General features: G+C 39.8%; 2 protein-coding genes and 1 non-coding gene across 3 annotated transcripts; 2 read left to right on the top strand and 1 right to left on the bottom strand.

Moving 5' to 3' along the window:
* Window positions 1–6,853: 6,853 nt before the first annotated feature.
* Window positions 6,854–7,399, top strand: LOC123841070 (keratin-associated protein 4-6-like). The gene has a single exon (XM_045870756.1). It carries the CDS (start codon window positions 6,854–6,856, stop codon window positions 7,397–7,399), a length of 546 nt encoding a protein of 181 aa, XP_045726712.1.
* Window positions 7,400–10,745: 3,346 nt separating this feature from the next.
* On the top strand, window positions 10,746–11,291 carry LOC123841069 (keratin-associated protein 4-7-like). Its single transcript, XM_045870755.2, has 2 exons — window positions 10,746–11,052; window positions 11,143–11,291. Exons 1-2 carry the CDS (start codon window positions 10,746–10,748, stop codon window positions 11,289–11,291), a joined length of 456 nt encoding a protein of 151 aa, XP_045726711.2.
* Window positions 11,292–14,334: 3,043 nt separating this feature from the next.
* Window positions 14,335–14,441, bottom strand: LOC123841071 (U6 spliceosomal RNA). The gene has a single exon (XR_006790162.1). It is a non-coding gene; the product is annotated as a U6 spliceosomal RNA (small nuclear RNA).
* Window positions 14,442–18,430: the final 3,989 nt, after the last annotated feature.

Here is an 18,430-nt window from a genome sequence, read left to right as displayed (position 1 = left end):
TACTCATGAAAGAAATTGAGGAAAACACAAAGAAATGGAAAAATGTTCCATGTTCATGGATTGGAAGAACAAATATTGTGAAGATGTCAATGCTACCGAGAGCAATCTACACATTCAATGCAATCCCCATCAAAATACCATCCACTTTTTTCAAAGAAATGGAAAAATCATCCTAAAATTTGTATGGAACCAGAAAAGACCCCGCATAGCCAGAGGAATGTTGAAAAAGAAAAGCAAAGCTGGCGTCATCACAATTCCGGACTTCCAGCTCTATTACAAAGCTGTCATCATCAAGACAGTATGGTACTGGCACAAAAACAGACACATAGATCAATGGAACAGAATAGAGAGCCCAGAAATGGACCCTCAACTTTATGGTCAACTCATCTTCGACAAAGCAGGAAAGAACGTCCAATGGCAAAAAGACAGTCTCTTCAACAAATGGTGTTGGGAAAATTGGATAGCCACATGCAGAAGAATGAAACTGGACCATTTCCTTACACCACACATAAAAACAGACTCCAAATGGTTGAAAGACCTCAATGTGAGACAGGAGTCCATCCAAATCCTAAAGGAGAACACAGGCAGCAACCTCTTCGACCTCAGCCACAGCAACTTCTTCCTAGAAACATCGCCAAAGGCAAGGGAAGCAAGGGCAAAAATGAACTCTTGGGACTTCATCAAGATAAAAAGCTTTTGCAAAGCAAAAGAAACAGTCAACAAAACCAAAAGACAGCCGACAGAATGGGAGAAGATATTTGCAAATGACATATCAGATAAAGGGCTAGTATCCAAAATCTATAAAGAACTCATCAAACTCAACACCCAAAGAACAAAGAATCCAATCAAGAAATGGGCAGAAGACATGAACAGACATTTCTCCAAAGAAGACATCCAAATGGCCAACAGACACATGAAAAAGTGCTCAATATCGCTCGGCATCAGGGAAATCCAAATCAAAACCTCAATGAGATACCACCTCACACCAGTCAGAATGGCTAAAATTAACAAGTCAGGAAACGACAGATGTTGGCGGGGATGCGGAGAAAGGGGAACCCTCTTACACTGTTGGTGGGAATGCAAGCTGGTGCAGCCACTCTGGAAAACGGTATGGAGGTTCCTCAGAAAGTTGAAAATAGAGCTACCATATGATCCAGCAACTGCACTACTGGGTATTTACCCCAAAGATACAAATGTAGGGATCCAAAGGGGTATGTGCACCCCGATGTTTATAGCAGCAATGTCCACCTAGCCAAACTGTGGAAAGAGCCAAGATGTCCATCGACAGATGAATGGATAAAGAAGATATGGTATATATATACAATGGAATATTATGCAGCCATCAAAAGGAATGAAATCTTGCCATTTGCAACGATGTGGATGGAACTGGAGGGTATTATGCTGAGTGAAATAAGTCAATCAGAGAAGGACATGTATGACCTCACTGATATGAGGAATTCTTAATCTCAGGAAACAAACTGAGGGTCGCTGGAGTGGGGGGTGGCATGGGAGGGATGGGGTGACTGGGTGATAGATACTGGGGAGAGTATGTGCTATGGTGAGTGCTGTGAATTGTGCAAGACTGCTGAATCACAGATGTGTACCTCTGAAACAAATAATGCAATATATGTTAAGGAAAAAAAAAAGAAGATAGCAGGAAGGGAAGAATGAAGGGGGGGAGGAATCGGAAGGGGAGACGAACCATGAGAGACAATGGACTCTGAAAAACAAACTGAAGGTTCTAGACAGGAGGGGGGTGGGAGGATGGGTTAGCCTGGTGATGGGTATTAAACAGAGCACGTTTTGCATAGAGCACTGGGTGTTATGCACAAACAATGAATCATGGAACACTACATCAAAAACTAATGATGTAATGTATGGTGATTAACAATAAAAATTTTTTTTAAAAAAAGGTACAAATAAATTTCTGATGAATTCATGCTAGTGAAAGCAGGAGAAACATTTAGCAAGCTTTGTAATAAATGCATACTCTGAGAGTTGCAGAGCTAATAAGTAATATAGTGGGACTGACTCATGATTGTGTTTAACTCCATAAATTAATTTTACTTGCCTAGGGACATTATTTTTCAACCCCACTCAAGGCACAGAACTCCTAATAGATCTGAGATTGTAGATGAGAATGAGTTGCACCTTCAGTTGGCTTGAGCATAAAAACTTTTGTTTGTTTTTTGTTTTTGTTTTTTTTGAGGGGGAGGGGCTCTATCAGTACTTTTTCACAATAAAGAAAAATTTAAAGAAAAAGAATGTAAGTGGAAGAATTGGAAAGAAAACAACAATAACAACAAAAAACACCCTGTCATTATTTGTAGATAATATGATTGTCTTTATGGAAAATCCAGAAGAATTTCACACACATGGAACTGGTATGTATATTAGTTATCTACACTTGTTGTGTAACAAGTTATCCCCAAATTTGGCAGCTTAAACAACAAACATTTATTATCTCACATACTTTCTGAGGGTTAGCAATCCAGAAGTGGCAAGTCTGGCTCTCTCCTGAGATTGCCTGCAAGTCTGTTGACCAGAGCTGCATTTGTATAAGGGCAGAAAAATCCACTTCCAAGCTCACTCACATGGCTGCTGGCAGGAGGCTTCAGTTCCTCACCATGTGGGCTGTTCATGCAACATGCCACCTGGCTCTCCCCAGAGCAAGTAATCTAAAAAAGTGAGAAAAGTAGCAAGAAAATCCAAGATGGAAGCCACAAGCTTATAATAACCTAATCTTGAGAGTGACATATTCTCAGTACTGCTGTATTCCATTATTTTCCAAATGAATCACCATGTCTAGCTCACACTCAAGGGGAGGGGATCACACAAGGACATGAGTACCAGGAGGCAGGGATCACCAGCAGTCATCGTAGAGGCTGCCAACTACAGTATGTGAGAGAGGGGCTTACAAATCTAAAATGGGTTTTAATGCTGCGGGCCTGCAGGTGGTTTCCTGGGTCATAGGAAGTTATCTACAGAGCAGACATCTATGACCTGAACTATGGGAAAGCTGAAGGAAGAACAAAAGCAAGCACAGGCACTAGAAAGGAATAGTCAGAGGAAAGGCAAGTAATAGGGCACACCGTCCAAAAGAGAGTGGCAACTTGAAAAAAGTCAAAGGGCAAAATTCCACATCCAGCAATGATGAAGTAGCTCTCAATGAGGATGACTATAAGAACTGGAGAAAATTAAGAGAACAATTGATTTTAAGCACTGGGAATTATTCTATGCAGGCAGGATTAAGGGTCCCAGAGTCTAAGAAGAAAATTAAATCCTTTAAGGTGGAAGATAAAATCACCTCAAGCCTCTCTAGTTTTTCACATATAATGTCTGGTATTCAATTAAAAACAGATATGCCGGAAGAAAAAAGGTCCAAATTACTAGGACCAAGGAAAAGACAGTAGAAATAGATTCAGAGATGATCCATGTAAAGTATTACAACTAACCTTAAAATAACTATGATTAATATGTTTAAAGTAATAGATGAGAAATGGCAAATTTCATCAGAGAATCAGAATATGTAAAAACAAAAATGAAAACAGAAGTCTAGTGAAAATCCTAGAACTGAAAAACTCAAATCCTGAAATTCAGAACTCAATAAAGGGGTTTAGCAGATTGGACAGAAGAGAGAAAGAACACATTGGAAGTAGAAAATATCCACATTAAAATACAAAGAGGAAAAAGTTTAAAAAAAAATACAGACAAGAGCATGAGATACACATGGAACAAAGTGAAAGATCAAACATACACATAAACTTGAGTCCCAGGAAAAGACAACAGGGAAGAAGCTATAAACAAAGAGATACCTGATGGACAATTTAACAAAAGTGATGGAAACATCAAGCCAAAGATTAAAGAGCCTCTTTGAACTCCAATTTATTTACAGTCTTCAGAATTTTCAATTATCTCAATTCTTGAGGTTATATTTTCTTTTCTTGTACCTACTATGCTATTCATGGTGGATTATGCTCTTGAGTATTTTAGAACATTTTCCCCTGTGGACATCCCATTCAGCCTATGTGTGGTTTCTTTTCCTTGTGGTTAGTGCTTTTTTATTTTGAGTTCTTTAATATTCTATATATATTCTTATATATTCTTTTATAACAGTTATTTCTTTGTGCTACGATTTTTGCTTTTGTTTCTGATGATTCCAAGGACATTCACTGTTTTGTAACACTTTGCACAAATCTCAAAGATTCCTTCAGTATGCATATAGTATAAATTAGAAAGCTTGCTAGTGTTGCTGTGGCTGAGATGCTCGCAGGAGCCTTGATTACCATGTAAAATCCCTTGTGGGCAGATACGGTTTTCTTGTCCCCATCTTACAAGGTGCCACGTTAGACGTGCAAACTCTAGGAAGAGTTCTCCCTTCTTGGATCCTGCATTGTGACAGCTTGAGGTCCCATTTCTTGCACCTGCCTGGGTATTAACTACCAACCTCCGATTCTGAAAGCCTATAACTAGATACCAACAAATTCCATAGGCCCTAGGACATCAACTACTGTTTACAGTTTGAGTTCTCTTTTCATTTCTGGAAAATGAGAATTTTTCTTTTCTTTTTTCAAATTCAGCCATGTAATTAAAATACTTTTCAAGCATTTCTATTTGCTTGTATAATCAATCAGCAATGTTACCAAGAGTCCTATATTTCCAAGGTCCCAAGAAAATGAAAGATTTATTGCACTAGTTAGAAATATAAAAAAAGGTTATTACAGAAGCTCCTATAAAGTAAAATTTGTTATATATTAGTATTTCTCCCAAAAGATACTAATTACTCCCTCTTAATATACTAACACTGAAGAAAAAGATTCTTTCAATCCTAACCTTTGAAAAAAATGTCAAACTTACAGAATAGTAATATGAAGACCCCCTTTATACCATATAGCTTTCATCTAGATTCAACATTTTGCCACATTTTTTTCTTTCCAATAGACAGCTATAGGTAGGTAGGTAGGTAGATATGATATAGACACAAAGATTTAAATATATAAACTTAAAATCCTAAGACTAAGGACATTTTCTTGCATAACCAGAGTACACATATCAATTAAATGTTGATACATTACTATCCCTTAATATACATTTAATATCTGCATGCTGCCAGTTGTACCAAGAATATCCTATAGAGAAATTTTTACCCACATTCATGAATTGCATTTAGATATTGTGTCTCTTTAGTCTCCTTAAATCTGAAACACTTCCTTGGTTTGTCTTTATATTTGATGATTCTGACTTTTTTTTTTTTCAAGATTTTATTTATTTATTTGACAGAGACAGAGACAGCGAGAGCAGGAACACAAGCAGGGGGAGTGGGAGAGGGAGAAGCAGGCTTCCCGCCGAGCAGGGAGCCCGATGCGGGGCTTGATCCCAGGACCCTGGGATCATGACCCGAGCCGAAGGCAGTTGCTTAACCAACTGAGCCACCCAGGCGCCCAATTCTGACATTTTTAAAGAGAAATCATTACGTAGAATATTCCTTAGTATGGATTTGTCTGAATCCCTCATGATTTGATTTGGGTGGTGCATTTTGACAGGAATACTACATAGGTGATGTGTCCTTTCAGTGTGTGACTTAGAGAGACACATATCCGTTGGTCCTATTATTAATGATGCTAACACTAGTTAAGGTTTTTTTCTCAAGTTTCTCCACAGTAAAGTTAGCATTTTTCCCTTAGACATTAATAAATAACTGATGAGGAAATATTTTATTTTTTAAAAGATTTTATTTATTCATTTGTCAGAGAGAGAGAGAGACAGAAAGAGAGCACAACCAGGGGGAGTGGCAGAGGGACAGAGAGAAGCAGGCTTCCTGCTGAACAGGGAGCCCGATCCCAGGACCCCAGGATCATGACCTGAGCTGAAGGCAGACACTTAACGACTGAGCCACCACCCAGGTGCCCCCTGATGAGGAAATATTTTAAAGGTGTGCAAATATCCTGTCCCTCAACAAACTTTCACCTATTAGCTGTAGCATCCATTGATGATATTTACCTGAATCGAGTTTTATTATGAGGGTTGTAAACGGTGATTTTGTGACTCAGTTTTTCCTTCTACATTTATTAGTTGACATTCTACTACCATGGATAACTTTCTCATCTTTTTCATTTCTTTAATTAGTCTCAATATGGACTCATGAGTTCTTTTTTTTAATGGGTTAAAATCCATTACTACCACTATTCATTTTGCTGTTCAAGCTGTTCCATACTGGACCAGTGAGAATCCCTTCAAAGAGGCCCCAAATAAATACCTTTTAATATTTACATACAATGAGTTGTTGCTAACAGTTTCAAATTGAACACAGGAAATAATACTTAGCACATACTTTGAAACAGCCAGAGTCTATTCTCTAACGAGTATTTGTGACTCACAAATAGGGTCTGTCTTCCTCATAGCATACAGGTAACTCATAAAGATGAACTTTTTTCTATTCCCTACTATAATTCTACCTCTCTTTTGACATCAAAAGAGACCTTGGCATCATGTGAATAATTTGTCCAAACAATATCATGGAGTGATACACAGATCACAGGTAAACATCAGTGACTGAACCCATGTGATAGGCCCTTTTGACAAACAAGAAAATAGAAAAGACAATTTTGAGAATGACCAGATTGGAAATCTTAACACACCAGGAAAAGGAAATCTTATTTTTCTTCATTTGAAAATATTTAACCAGAAAAACACAGTGATCTAATTTAATGACTAATATTTCTTTAGGAAAAGAAAACTAGGAAATTGTCCAGGACAAGAACATAGCAGCTTCAGCAGAGTATAAAAGAGGACAAGCAGCAGAGGGATTTTCAAATTCACTAAGCTAATATCAGAACCTCCACCCTCTGACACCATGGTCGACTCCTGTTGTGGCTCCGTCTGCTCTGACCAGGGCTGTGGCCAGGAGACCTGCTGTCGCCCCAGCTGCTGCCAGACCACCTGTTGCAGGACCACTTGCTGCCGCCCCAGCTGCTGTGTGTCCAGCTGCTGCCGCCCCTCCTGCTGTGGCTCCAGCTGCTGCAGGCCCAGCTGCTGCATCTCTAGCTGCTGCCGCCCCACCTGCTGCCAGACCACCTGCTGCCGCCCCAGCTGCTACCACCCCTCCTGCTGTGGTTCCAGCTGCTACCGCCCCTCCTGCTGTGGCTCCAGCTGCTGCCGCCCCTCCTGCTGCCGCCCCTCCTGCTGTGGTTCCAGCTGCTGCCACCCCTCCCGCTGCATCTCTAGCTGCTGCCACCCCTCCTGCTGTGGCTCCAGCTGCTGCCGCCCCTCCTGCTGCTGCCCCTCCTGCTGCCTGCGCCCAGTCTGTGGCCGGGTCTCCTGCCATACCACTTGCTATCGCCCCACCTGTGTCATCTCCACCTGCCCCCATCCCGTGTGCTGTGCCTCCTCTTGCTGCTGAGCCCCCTGCCCTGTGACCACCGTCTCTGTTTACCTCTGCCCCACATTTGTAGACCCTCCTTTTAGAACACATGGAGTGGAAATGATGTTGCTCAACTGAATTGGGCCTTAATTCCACTGAGGAAACCAATCATGCTGTTGAAGAAGATGGATATGGCATGGAGCACTTATACAGTAACAGATTTTACCCTTCGACCTGACAATTGGTGAAATCATTCTCCTAACTTCCCTTTTATAGGCCTTTTCTGTAACCTGATATATTTTTGTACCAAAATAAAGTTACTTCCCTGCATTAACAATTCAGTGTGATTGTTGCTCCATTAAGATTTTGTCTTCAGCTGGTAGGCAAGTGTATTTGACCTACACCTGCAGGATACACACATGGTCTTGTCACTTCTCAATAATAGTCAGATTCCATTATTCACTGCCTGATTCTTTCCTACGTGCCTCCTTATTTCATGGGCAAATCACCTAACACTATGAACCTGCCCTAGGAAAATAAACAAGAGAGTGAAAAGTAGACGTTTGGAAGACTATAGGTATATAAAGGCAAAAAGAACACAATACATGTTTCATGCATCACACCAGCCACCATAGTTATGCAATGTATTGTTCAGCACAGTCTACAAGTTTGTATTCAGGCTTGTACTCAATGACACTGATGTCATCCATGTAACAAATCAAATATGCACTGATTCCGACTCTATTTGCAACAGGACCTCAGTCAGGTCTCATTTTTTTCTGTTGATAGAGAGTTTCAGATCCTCATGCATTCAAGGGACAGGTAGATAGCCTAGATGAGTAAAGCATGCCCTTGATAAGATGATGTGTTTGGTGGAAACTGGGATAAACTGTAGACTGCATAACCACATAAGAGGGTATTCCTGAGTTCCTGTCAATTGCTTCCATGGGAAAACGGGGACCCATTGTTTTCACTGAAAAGTGGGTCTGCTTTCACTGACCCTCTGCAAGGTAGATCTTGCAGATATGGATCAAATTCACAACCCCCAAGTTAAAAAAGATACTTCTTTTCAAGTGCACAGTATTATTTTTAATAGTGAAAGCCTGAACACAACCCAAATGTCCATCAATAGGGAGCTAGCTAAATAAATCATATTACGGCAACAGAATAGGACATTTTGTGGCTAAAAATGAAATGAATATCTGAACTATACTACTGTGAAATAACATAACTCTGGGATAAATTGTTAGGTGAAGCAAAGCAAATTGGAGTAAAGTGTATCTAGTGTACAACCATTTACCTAAGAAACAAAGGAGATACAACTATGCAAATGCAAACACACTTATATTTAAAATAGCAGTGGGAGGGAAAACCTTACATTATAAAAATGATTCTCTGTGGGGGAGGGAAGGAATAGAAATAGCAAGATTTCCTTAAACATGCCTCACTTTGTAGAATTTATTTTGGGAGCATAAGTATGTAATTGCAAAACAACATTTAAATTTAAAAAGTGATTCCTAGAAAGTATTTTTTTAAAAAGTCACTGATGACATGCTCTGTTCCATGCATGATGAAAATACTATAAGGTTCAAGCGTTCACCTCAGGTGTCTCTATCCAGCTGGAGACAGATAATCACATTCAGGTTACAGTAGATGTGAGAAGTTTGAGTGTTCCACAATGTGGTATCAACACAGATGAGGAGGAGCAGATAAGGTTTAAAAAAGAAGAAAGAAAGAAGAAAGAAGAAAGAAGAAAGAAGAAGAGGAGGAGGAGGAGAAGGAGGAGGAGGAGAAATGTCAAGGAAAACAAAAGGGAGGAGGGAGCCCTCTGGGCTGGAACTTAAAAAGAGAATAAGGAATTGCTGAGTTGATGTGGGAGAATGAACTTTCTAAGGCTCTAAGGAGATGTAACAGCACAATCAAAGGGATACACTTCATAGGATTAGCTACCTAACACTCCTCTATGTGAACTCTTAGAGAATAATGAGTACCTCATGGGTTCTTTAAGAAGAAAAATCAACACAAATTACAAAGCATTCAGCAGACTAACTGGCACATGGCAAGCACAAACAGTATCTGTAGTATCTCATTTTTCACTGTAAGTACATGAGCCTTAAATACATAATGCTTGTTTTGGACACTAATTCTTTGATGCTTTGAATATTTGCCAAAATCTTGCCTTTCAATATACCAGAGTTAAGTGCCTATACAAACAGCAAGGCTTATCTGTCTACATCTTCTTTAAGCAGAAGGACTTGAATTTGAATTATGGAAAGAGTACAAGAAAAAGATGCTTTAAGTAAAACCTTCTATATAATGCAGAATCTATTACATAAGTTGGCCAATCAAAAGAAAGATCAAACTTGCTCAACTTTGGCATACTATATGTGGAAAAGATTCCTGAAGGAAAAAGTTCATTTCTGAAAATGGTTCTTTCATCAAAAAGGAATGAGTCAAAGCTACATCTTGACGTAGGGTCATTACAATGAGTTTAGAATGCCATTTGTAACCCTCTAACTCTCCAATCATTCAGGAAACACAGTCCAGTCCTCCCCATTCAAGTAATCCCAGTGATGAATCTTTCCTATTTCCTTATCAGCACTCCACCTGACAGTAGCATGCATTTTCCCACATTGAGAAAGAGAGAAAGAAAAGGAAAGAAAAGAAAAGGTGAGGGAGAGAGACGTGGCACTGTAATAGCCATCCTCAAAATATGATCATGGAAAATAAAAAATGAAATCCATAATCATATTTTGAGGATGGTTATCATAATGACAATCCTCTCTCTCTCTCTCTCTGGTCAAAGTGGAAAAATGCATGCTACTGTCAGGTGGAGTACTGATAAGGAAATAGGAGGAAAGACTCATCACTGGGTGAAATAGGTGATGGGGATTAAGGAGTGCACTTGTGATGAGCACTGGGTGATGTATAGAACTGTTGAATCACTATATCGTACACCAGAAACTAATGTAACACTGTATGTTAACTATACTAGAATTAAAATAAAATATGATCATTGGAGTCATACACAAAAATGGGACACACAGAAAAAGTCGGTAATAGAATATCATATGACAGCTCCAACTTACAAGATACGTTAGACAGAAAAAAAATGGGAAAGTGGTTCAATGACTCACACGCTGCAGAAAAAGGGAAATGATGTTTTTCTTAGATACTGGCATATTTAACCTGATAAACATAATTATTGACTTAGTAACACTAATTGTTTCCTGGCAGGAATAACAACAAGAGTGTTCCTCATGGTAACATCAGCTACTCAGCAGAGTATAAAAGGGGACAGAGGAAAGGAGACATTCAAATTCAAGAAACCACGTGGAAACCCACTTATACCCACTTGTGGAACCCCACTCCTTCCACTGACACCATGGTCGACTCCTGTTGTGGCTCTGTCTGCTCTGACCAGGGCTATGGCCAGGAGACCTGCTGCTGTCCCAGCTGCTGCCAGACCACCTGCTGCAGAACCACCTGCTGCCGCCCCAGCTGCTGCGTGTCCAGCTGCTGCCGCCCCTCCTGCTGTGGTCCCAGCTGCTGTGGCTCCAGCTGCTGCAGGCCCAGCTGCTGCATTTCTAGCTGCTGCCGCCCCTCCTGCTGTAGCTCCAGCTGCTGCAGGCCCAGTTGCTGCATCCCTAGCTGCTGCCACCCCACCTGCTGCCAGACCACCTGCTGCCACCCCTCCTGCTGTGGTTCCAGCTGCTGTGGCTCCAGCTGCTGCAGGCCCAGCTGCTGCATCTCTAGCTGCTGCCGCCCCTCCTGCTGTGGCTCCAGCTGCTGCCGCCCCTCCTGCTGCTGCCCCTCCTGCTGCCTGCGCCCAGTCTGTGGCCGGGTCTCCTGCCATACCACTTGCTATCGCCCCACCTGTGTCATCTCCACCTGCCCCCGTCCCATGTGCTGTGCCTCCTCTTGCTGCTGAGCCCCCTGCCCTGTGACCACCATCTCCATTTACCTCTGCCCCTCAGATATAGACTCTTTTTGTGCCAACCTTTAGGACACAGGACGTGGGGTTAATGTTGCTCAACTGAGTTGCGTCTCATGATTCCAATGAGCCCATCACAGTCCCACTGACTCTGTGAGCACATTCTGGCCTCAGTCCAAATTCTACTTCTGGACCTCTCCCTTTCATCCAAGTGTGAATTTTCTTACAACACACCAACTACAATGTTGTATTGACCAATTCTCCCAAATTTTCCTTAATTTTGAGGCACCAGCTCATCAAGCTCAAGGAGTTGAAGTTTGATTTCAGTATTTCTACATTACAGATTTTTATAGTCTCTCTCTTAATTGTCCAGTGGATCCTCTTTTATAATTCTTATTCCCCAAATTTTCCTATGTTATAAACTCTATGCCAAAATAAACCACCATTTTCTTGTATGAAAATTCAGTGTGATGGTACTCTTCTATACGATTTTCAATGCAGTCACTGGGTAATATATAAGACTGATGAGTCACTGACCTCTACCTCTGAAACCAATAATACATTATATGTTAACTAATTGAATTTAAATTAAAAAATAAAATTAAAAATTAAAAAAAGATTTTCTGTACAGTCTGGACAACTATATTTTACCTACATGTGTAGCACAGACAATATGGCTTTGTCAATTTTACAAAAGAGGGAGAGCCCACATTAGTCACAGCTTCGGTTTCACTGGCAGTTTTAAGTTCTTAGATAAAACAGATATTCTTGGGAATTCATGGATAAAAATCTGAGAAAAACTTTTTTGGAAAACCTGTAAGCAATTAATGCTCCCTGGGACATCTTTTCCATATTATATATCTGTGAAAGCAGTTAATAGTAATTATAAGGAAAATGAAATTGAATGTACCTGGGAGCAATTGATGATTTGGGAAAACATAATGAAAGGCTGAGGGTGATAAATCAGAGATTAAAGGACAAATGTAAAAGTCAGAGGTTTCACTGGCAGCATAGAAATTGACTCTCATAAAGGGTAAATAAAGCTGAGGACCAAGGCTAGGACTTCATCAGAGGAGGAGCAGAGCTCCAGAGGTGGTTGTTCATTCAGCCTAGGTAATTCTGCCATGCCAAGGTAGAGAAGGAAACCCTGAGGTATGAGATGGAGACGTCTAGACTGATGCATTTGAAGATCTTGTGTCCCCAAATTTCCCTGAACCCTCTGGGCTTGCAGAAGTAATCTGATTTCTTTGCTGACATTTAGTGCCACCTCCATTCGTGAAGATGATGCAGAAGCTTCAGTCTTAAAAAACAGACAACACAAGCGCCTCTCACTACCTTCTCCCACCTCCCTTTGTCACAGACCAATAACTATGGTTAAGATACACAACTAACCCAGAGAATGGCTGAACCTGTTAATGGGAGACTATATCCCAAAAGATCTGTAGGACCCAAAGACTGCTTCAGAGATAGTGGTGTGCTTTTTCATCAGGAGGCCCATATTGTCCAGTTGTCTCCCTTTTTTGATGTTATCAGCTGTAGATGATCATCTCCTAGGACCATTACTTCATTTAGGCATAGCAAAATCATGATATTGCAATTCTATTATTCCACTCCCTGCTATTTATTACCTGGGATAATTCCATAAAGAGAAACTTCACCTCATCAACATTTAGTAATCCAGAGAAATATTATGTACAGGAAAGGCAAAATAAATGTTTGATTCTTTCCCTTTATTTACCAGTTTGCATCCCCCAAGGATGACGAAAAGAGTTTGTTTTTTTAAATTTTGCATTAATATGAACTCGTGGATTTCAATATACTTGATGGTGAATCAATCCATTCCAGTTCATATCCCTCTACTGATGTTCAAATAAGCAACTTCAAGTTGGTCTCCAAGACCTTTCGACATAAATCTAGCACTCTGAAAATTCCTTGCTTTTTCATATAACAGGATATTGCAGACTCGTTTATACACTTCCTTCCCTAGACTTCTAATCAGCCATTTCTCTGAGGAGCCCCAGTTCCTTTCAGGAGGAAACAATCTTTGAGACCACAATTTGAAATATGCAGATGTTCATTACTACTAAATCACTTTCTTCTAGCTTTTTCAGCATTCACAACTAGAAAATAGGTATTTAAGTGGTAAACCATGTCATGAGTTTCTAGTGAGAACTACAAGGCTTTTATTTAACCTCATATATCTTATAAATCTCATTTCTCCTCTGCCAAAAATGTCTCAGTGATAACAATGTATTTACTCATTTTCTTTATTCTATAATGTCTGTCCAACAGTCTCAGGATAACATTACCAATACTAACAACAATACAGTTACTGAAAACAAACTTAAGACTGTTTTTCAGTTGTTTTAGATATTTTTGATCTTGGAATAGTTGCTTTTTATGCATAAATATACAGTTAGGTTCTTTTGTTATTATTGTTGTTTTAATGATTTTGAGATTTAAAAATTTTTAATTTTGTTTTATAACCATGTAAAATATTGACATGAGTCCAAAGTCAAACCTACAGAACAAGGTATATTCCAATAATTTAGCTGTTATCCTGTCTTCTCCACTCTATCTCCTCTACCTTCTCTGAGTCAACAAAAAAAATTATGACTGATACTTCCATTATTTTTTCTTTTCTTCTCAGCTTTATTAAGGTACAATTGACATACAAAAATTGCACTTAAAGTACAGAATTTGATGTTTTGATATATACTGATGAAATCAACACCACCATCAAGGTAATGAACATCTATCACCCCCTTTGTAATTCTTTCCCATCCCCTCCCCCAGGGAACTACCAATCCACTGTCACTATAAATTTGTGTCGATTTTCTAGAATTTAATGGAATCCTACCATTGTGTACTCTGCCTTGCCTGGCTTTTCACTCAGTATAATTATATTGAAATTCATGGTGTCATGTGCATCACTAGTTCTTTTTTTTTTTATTTTTCTGTATTTTCCAAGTTTATGTTTTACTTTAACCATTCTCTGTCTCCAGCTCTTTCCTGTGCACCTGTGTGTACGTGCCCTCTGAGGAATATGGAATGCTTCACAAATTTGTGTGTCATCGTTGTGCAAGGGCCATGCTAATCTTCTCTGTATTGTTCCAATTTTAGTATATGTGGTGCTTAAGTGAACACTAGTGCACCTTTAAAATTTTTTTATTCTTATGTTAATCCCCATACATTACATCATTAGTTTTAGATGTAGTGTTCCATGATTCATTGTTTGTGCATAACACCCAGTGCTCCATGCAGAATGTGCCCTCCTCAATACCCACCACCAGGCTAACCCATCCTCCCACCCTCCTCCCCTCTAGAACCCTCAGTTTGTTTTTCAGAGTACATCATCTCTCATGGTTCGTCTACCTCTCCGATTTCCCCCCATTCATTCTTCCTCTCCTGCTACCTCCTTCTTCTTTTTTTTTCTTAACATATATTGCATTATTTGTTTAAGAGGTACAGAGATTCAACAGTCTTGCACAATTCACAGCGCTTACCAGAGCACATACCCTCCCCAGTGTCTATTACCCAGTCACCACCTCCCTCCCACCCACCCCCCACTCCAGCAACCCTCAGTTTGTTTCCTGCGATTAAGAATTCCTCATATCAGTGAGGTCATATGATACATGGTCCTTCTCTGTTTGACTTATTTCGCTCAACATAATACCCTCCAGTTCCATCCACATCGTTGCAAATGGCAAGATCTCATTCCTTTTGGTGGCTGCATAATATTCCATTGTATATATATACCACCTCTTCTTTATCCATTCATCTGTCGATGGACATCTTGGCTCTTTCCACAGTTTGGCTATTGTGGACATTGCTGCTATAAACATCGGGGTGCACGTACCCTTTCGGATCCCTACTTTTGTATCTTTGGGGTAAATACCCAGTAGTGCAATTGCTGGATCATATGGTAGCTCTATTTTCAACTTTTTGAGGAACCTCCATACTGTTTTCCAGAGTGGCTGCACCAGCTTGCATTCCCACCAACAGTGTAGGAGGGTTCCCCTTTCTCCGCATCCCCGCCAACATCTGTCGTTTCCTGACTTGTTAATTTTAGCCATTCTGACTGGTGTGAGGTGGTATCTCACTGAGGTTTTGATTTGGATTTCCCTGATGCCGAGCGATATTGAGCACTTTTTCATGTGTCTGTTGGCCATTTGGATGTCTTCTTTGGAAAAATGTCTGTTCATGTCTTCTGCCCATTTCTTGATTGGATTTTTTGTTCTTTGGGTGTTGAGTTTGATGAGTTCTTTATAGATTTTGGATACTAGCCCTTTATCTGATATGTCATTTGCAAATATCTTCTCCCATTCTGTCGGCTGTCTTTTGGTTTTGTGGACTGTTTCCTTTGCTGTGCAAAAGCTTTTTATCTTGATGAAGTCCCAAGAGTTCATTTTCGCCCTTGCTTCCCTTGCCTTTGGCAATGTTTCTAGGAAGAAATTGCTGCGGCTGAGGTCGAAGAGGTTGCTGCCTGTGTTCTCCTTTAGGATTTGGATGGACTCCTGTCTCACATTGACGTCTTTCAACCATTTGGAGTCTATTTTTGTGTGTGGTGTAAGGAAATGGTCCAGTTTCATTCTTCTGCATGTGGCTATCCAATTTTCCCAACACCATTTGTTGAAGAGACTGTCTTTTTGCCATTGGACATTCTTTCCTGCTTTGTCAAAGATGAGTTGACCATAGAGTTGAGGGTCCATTTCTGGGCTCTCTATTCTGTTCCATTGATCTATGTGCCTGTTTTTGTGCCAGTACCATGCCGTCTTGATGATGACAGCTTTGTAATAGAGCTGGAAGTCCGGAATTGTGATGACGCCAGCTTTGCTTTTCTTTTTCAACATTCCTCTGGCTATGCGGGGTCTTTTCTGGTTCCATACAAATTTTAGGATGATTTGTTCCATTTCTTTGAAAAAAGTGGATGGTATTTTGATGGGGATTGCATTGAATGTCTAGATTGCTCTCAGTAGCATTGACATCTTCACAATATTCGTTCTTCCAATCCATGAGCATGGAACATTTTTCCATTTCTTTGTGTCTTCCTCAATTTCTTTCATGAGTATTTTATAGTTTTCTGAGTACAGATCCTTTGCCTCTTTGGTTAGATTTATTCCTAGGTATTTTATGGTTTTGGGTGCAATTGTAAATGGGATCGACTCCTTAATTTCTCTTTCTTCTGTCTTGTTGGTGTATAGGAATGCCACTGACTTCTGTGCATTGATTTTATATCCTGCCACTTTACTGAATTCCTGTATGAGTTCTAGCAGTTTTGGGGTGGAGTCTTTGGGGTTTTCCACATAAAGTATCATATCATCTGCAAAGAGTGAGAGTTTGACTTCTTCTTTGCTGATTTGGATGCCTTTGATTTCTTTTTGTTGTCTGATTGCTGTGGCTAGGACTTCCAATACTATGTTGAATAGCAGTGGTGATAGTGGACATCCATGCCATGTTCCTGACCTTAGGGGGGAAGCTCTGTTTTTCCCCATTGAGAATGATATTTGCTGTAGGTTTTTCATAGATGGCTTTTATGATATTGAGGTATGTACCCTCTATGCCTATACTCTGAAGAGTTTTGATCAAGAAAGGATGCTGTACTTTGTCAAATGCTTTTTCTGTATCTATTGAGAGGATCATATGATTCTTGGTCTTTCTTTTGTTAATGTATTGTATCACGTTGTTGATTTGCGGATGTTGAACCAATCTTGCAGGTACAATAAAGTCTTTATTTCCAGGGATAAATCCCACTTGGTCGTGGTGAATAATCCTTTTAATGTACTGTTGGATCCTATTGGCTAGTATTTTGGTGAGAAGTTTTGCATCCATGTTCATCAGGGATATTGGTCTGTAATTCTCCTTTTTGATGGGGTCTTTGTCTGGTTTCGGGATCAAGGTAATGCTGGCCTCATAAAATGAGTTTGGAAGTTTTCCTTCCATTTCTATTTTTTGGAACAATTTCAGAAGAATAGGTATTAATTCTTCTTGAAGCGTTTGGTAGAATTCCCCTGGGAAGCCATCTGGCCCTGGGCTTTTGTTTGATGGGAGATTTTTGATGACTGCTTCAATTTCCTTAGTGGTTATAGGTCTGTTCAGGTTTTCTATTTCTTCCTGGTTCAGTTTTGGTAGTTGATACATCTCTAGGAATGCATCCATTTCTTCCAGGTTATCTAATTTGCTGGCATAGAGTTGCTCATAATATGTTCTTATAATTGTTTGTATTTCTTTGGTGTTGGTTGTGATCTCTCCTCTTTCATTCATGATTTTGTTGATTTGGGTCAACTTTCTCTTCTCTTTTTGATAAGTCTGGCCAGGGGTTTATCAATCTTGTTAATTCTTTCAAAGAACCAGCTCCTAGTTTCATTCATCTGTTCTACTGTTCTTTTAGTTTCTATTTCATTGATTTCTGCTCTGATCTTTATTATTTCTCTTCTCCTGCTGGGTTTAGGCTTTATTTGCTGTTCTTTCTCCAGCCCCTTTAGGTGTAGGGTTAGGTTGTGTACTTGAGACCTTTCTGGTTTCCTGAGAAAGGCTTGTATTGCTATATACTTTCCTCTTAGGACTGCCTTTACTGCATCCCAAAGATTTTGAATAGTTGTGTTTTCATTTTCACTGGTTTCCATGAATTTTTTAAATTCTTCTTTAATTTCCTGGTTGACCCATTCATTCTTCAGTAGGATGCTCTTTAGCCTCCATGTATTTGAGTTCTTTCTGACTTTCCTCTTGTGATTGAGTTCTAGTTTCAAAGCATTGTGGTCTGAAAATAGGCAGAGAATGATCCGAATCTTTTGGTACCGGTTGAGACCTGATTTGTGACCTAGGATGTGATCTATTCTGGAGAATGTTCCATGGGCACTAGAGAAGAATGTGTATTCCGTTGCTTTGGGATGGAATGTTCTGAATATGTCTGTGAAGTCCATTTGGTCCAGTGTGTCGTTTAAAGTCTTTATTTCCTTGTTGATCTTTTGCTTAGACGATCTGTCCATTTCAGTGAGGGGGGTATTAAAGTCCCCCACTATTATTGCATTGTTGTTGATGTGTTTCTTTGCTTTTGTTATTAATTGCCTTATATAATTGGCTGCTCCCATGTTAGGGGCATAGATATTTATAATTGTTAGATCTTCTTGTTGGAT

Source organism: Mirounga angustirostris, unplaced genomic scaffold (assembly GCF_029215605.1).
Source record: "Mirounga angustirostris isolate CCGP_5_RB_7025 unplaced genomic scaffold, mMirAng1.0.hap1 SCAF_17, whole genome shotgun sequence".
NCBI lineage: Eukaryota > Metazoa > Chordata > Mammalia > Carnivora > Phocidae > Mirounga > Mirounga angustirostris.
This window is presented reverse-complemented; position numbering and strand designations above follow the sequence as displayed.

Bases quoted from the DNA above. Each gene is read 5' to 3' on its own strand.
- LOC123841070 (XM_045870756.1), top strand. From the start codon at position 6,854: ATGGTCGACTCCTGTTGTGGCTCCGTCTGCTCTGACCAGGGCTGTGGC.
- LOC123841069 (XM_045870755.2), top strand. From the start codon at position 10,746: ATGGTCGACTCCTGTTGTGGCTCTGTCTGCTCTGACCAGGGCTATGGC. The intron at 11,053-11,142 runs CCTCCTGCTGTG...CCTGCTGTGGCT, and splicing joins CCAGACCACCTGCTGCCACC to CCAGCTGCTGCCGCCCCTCC.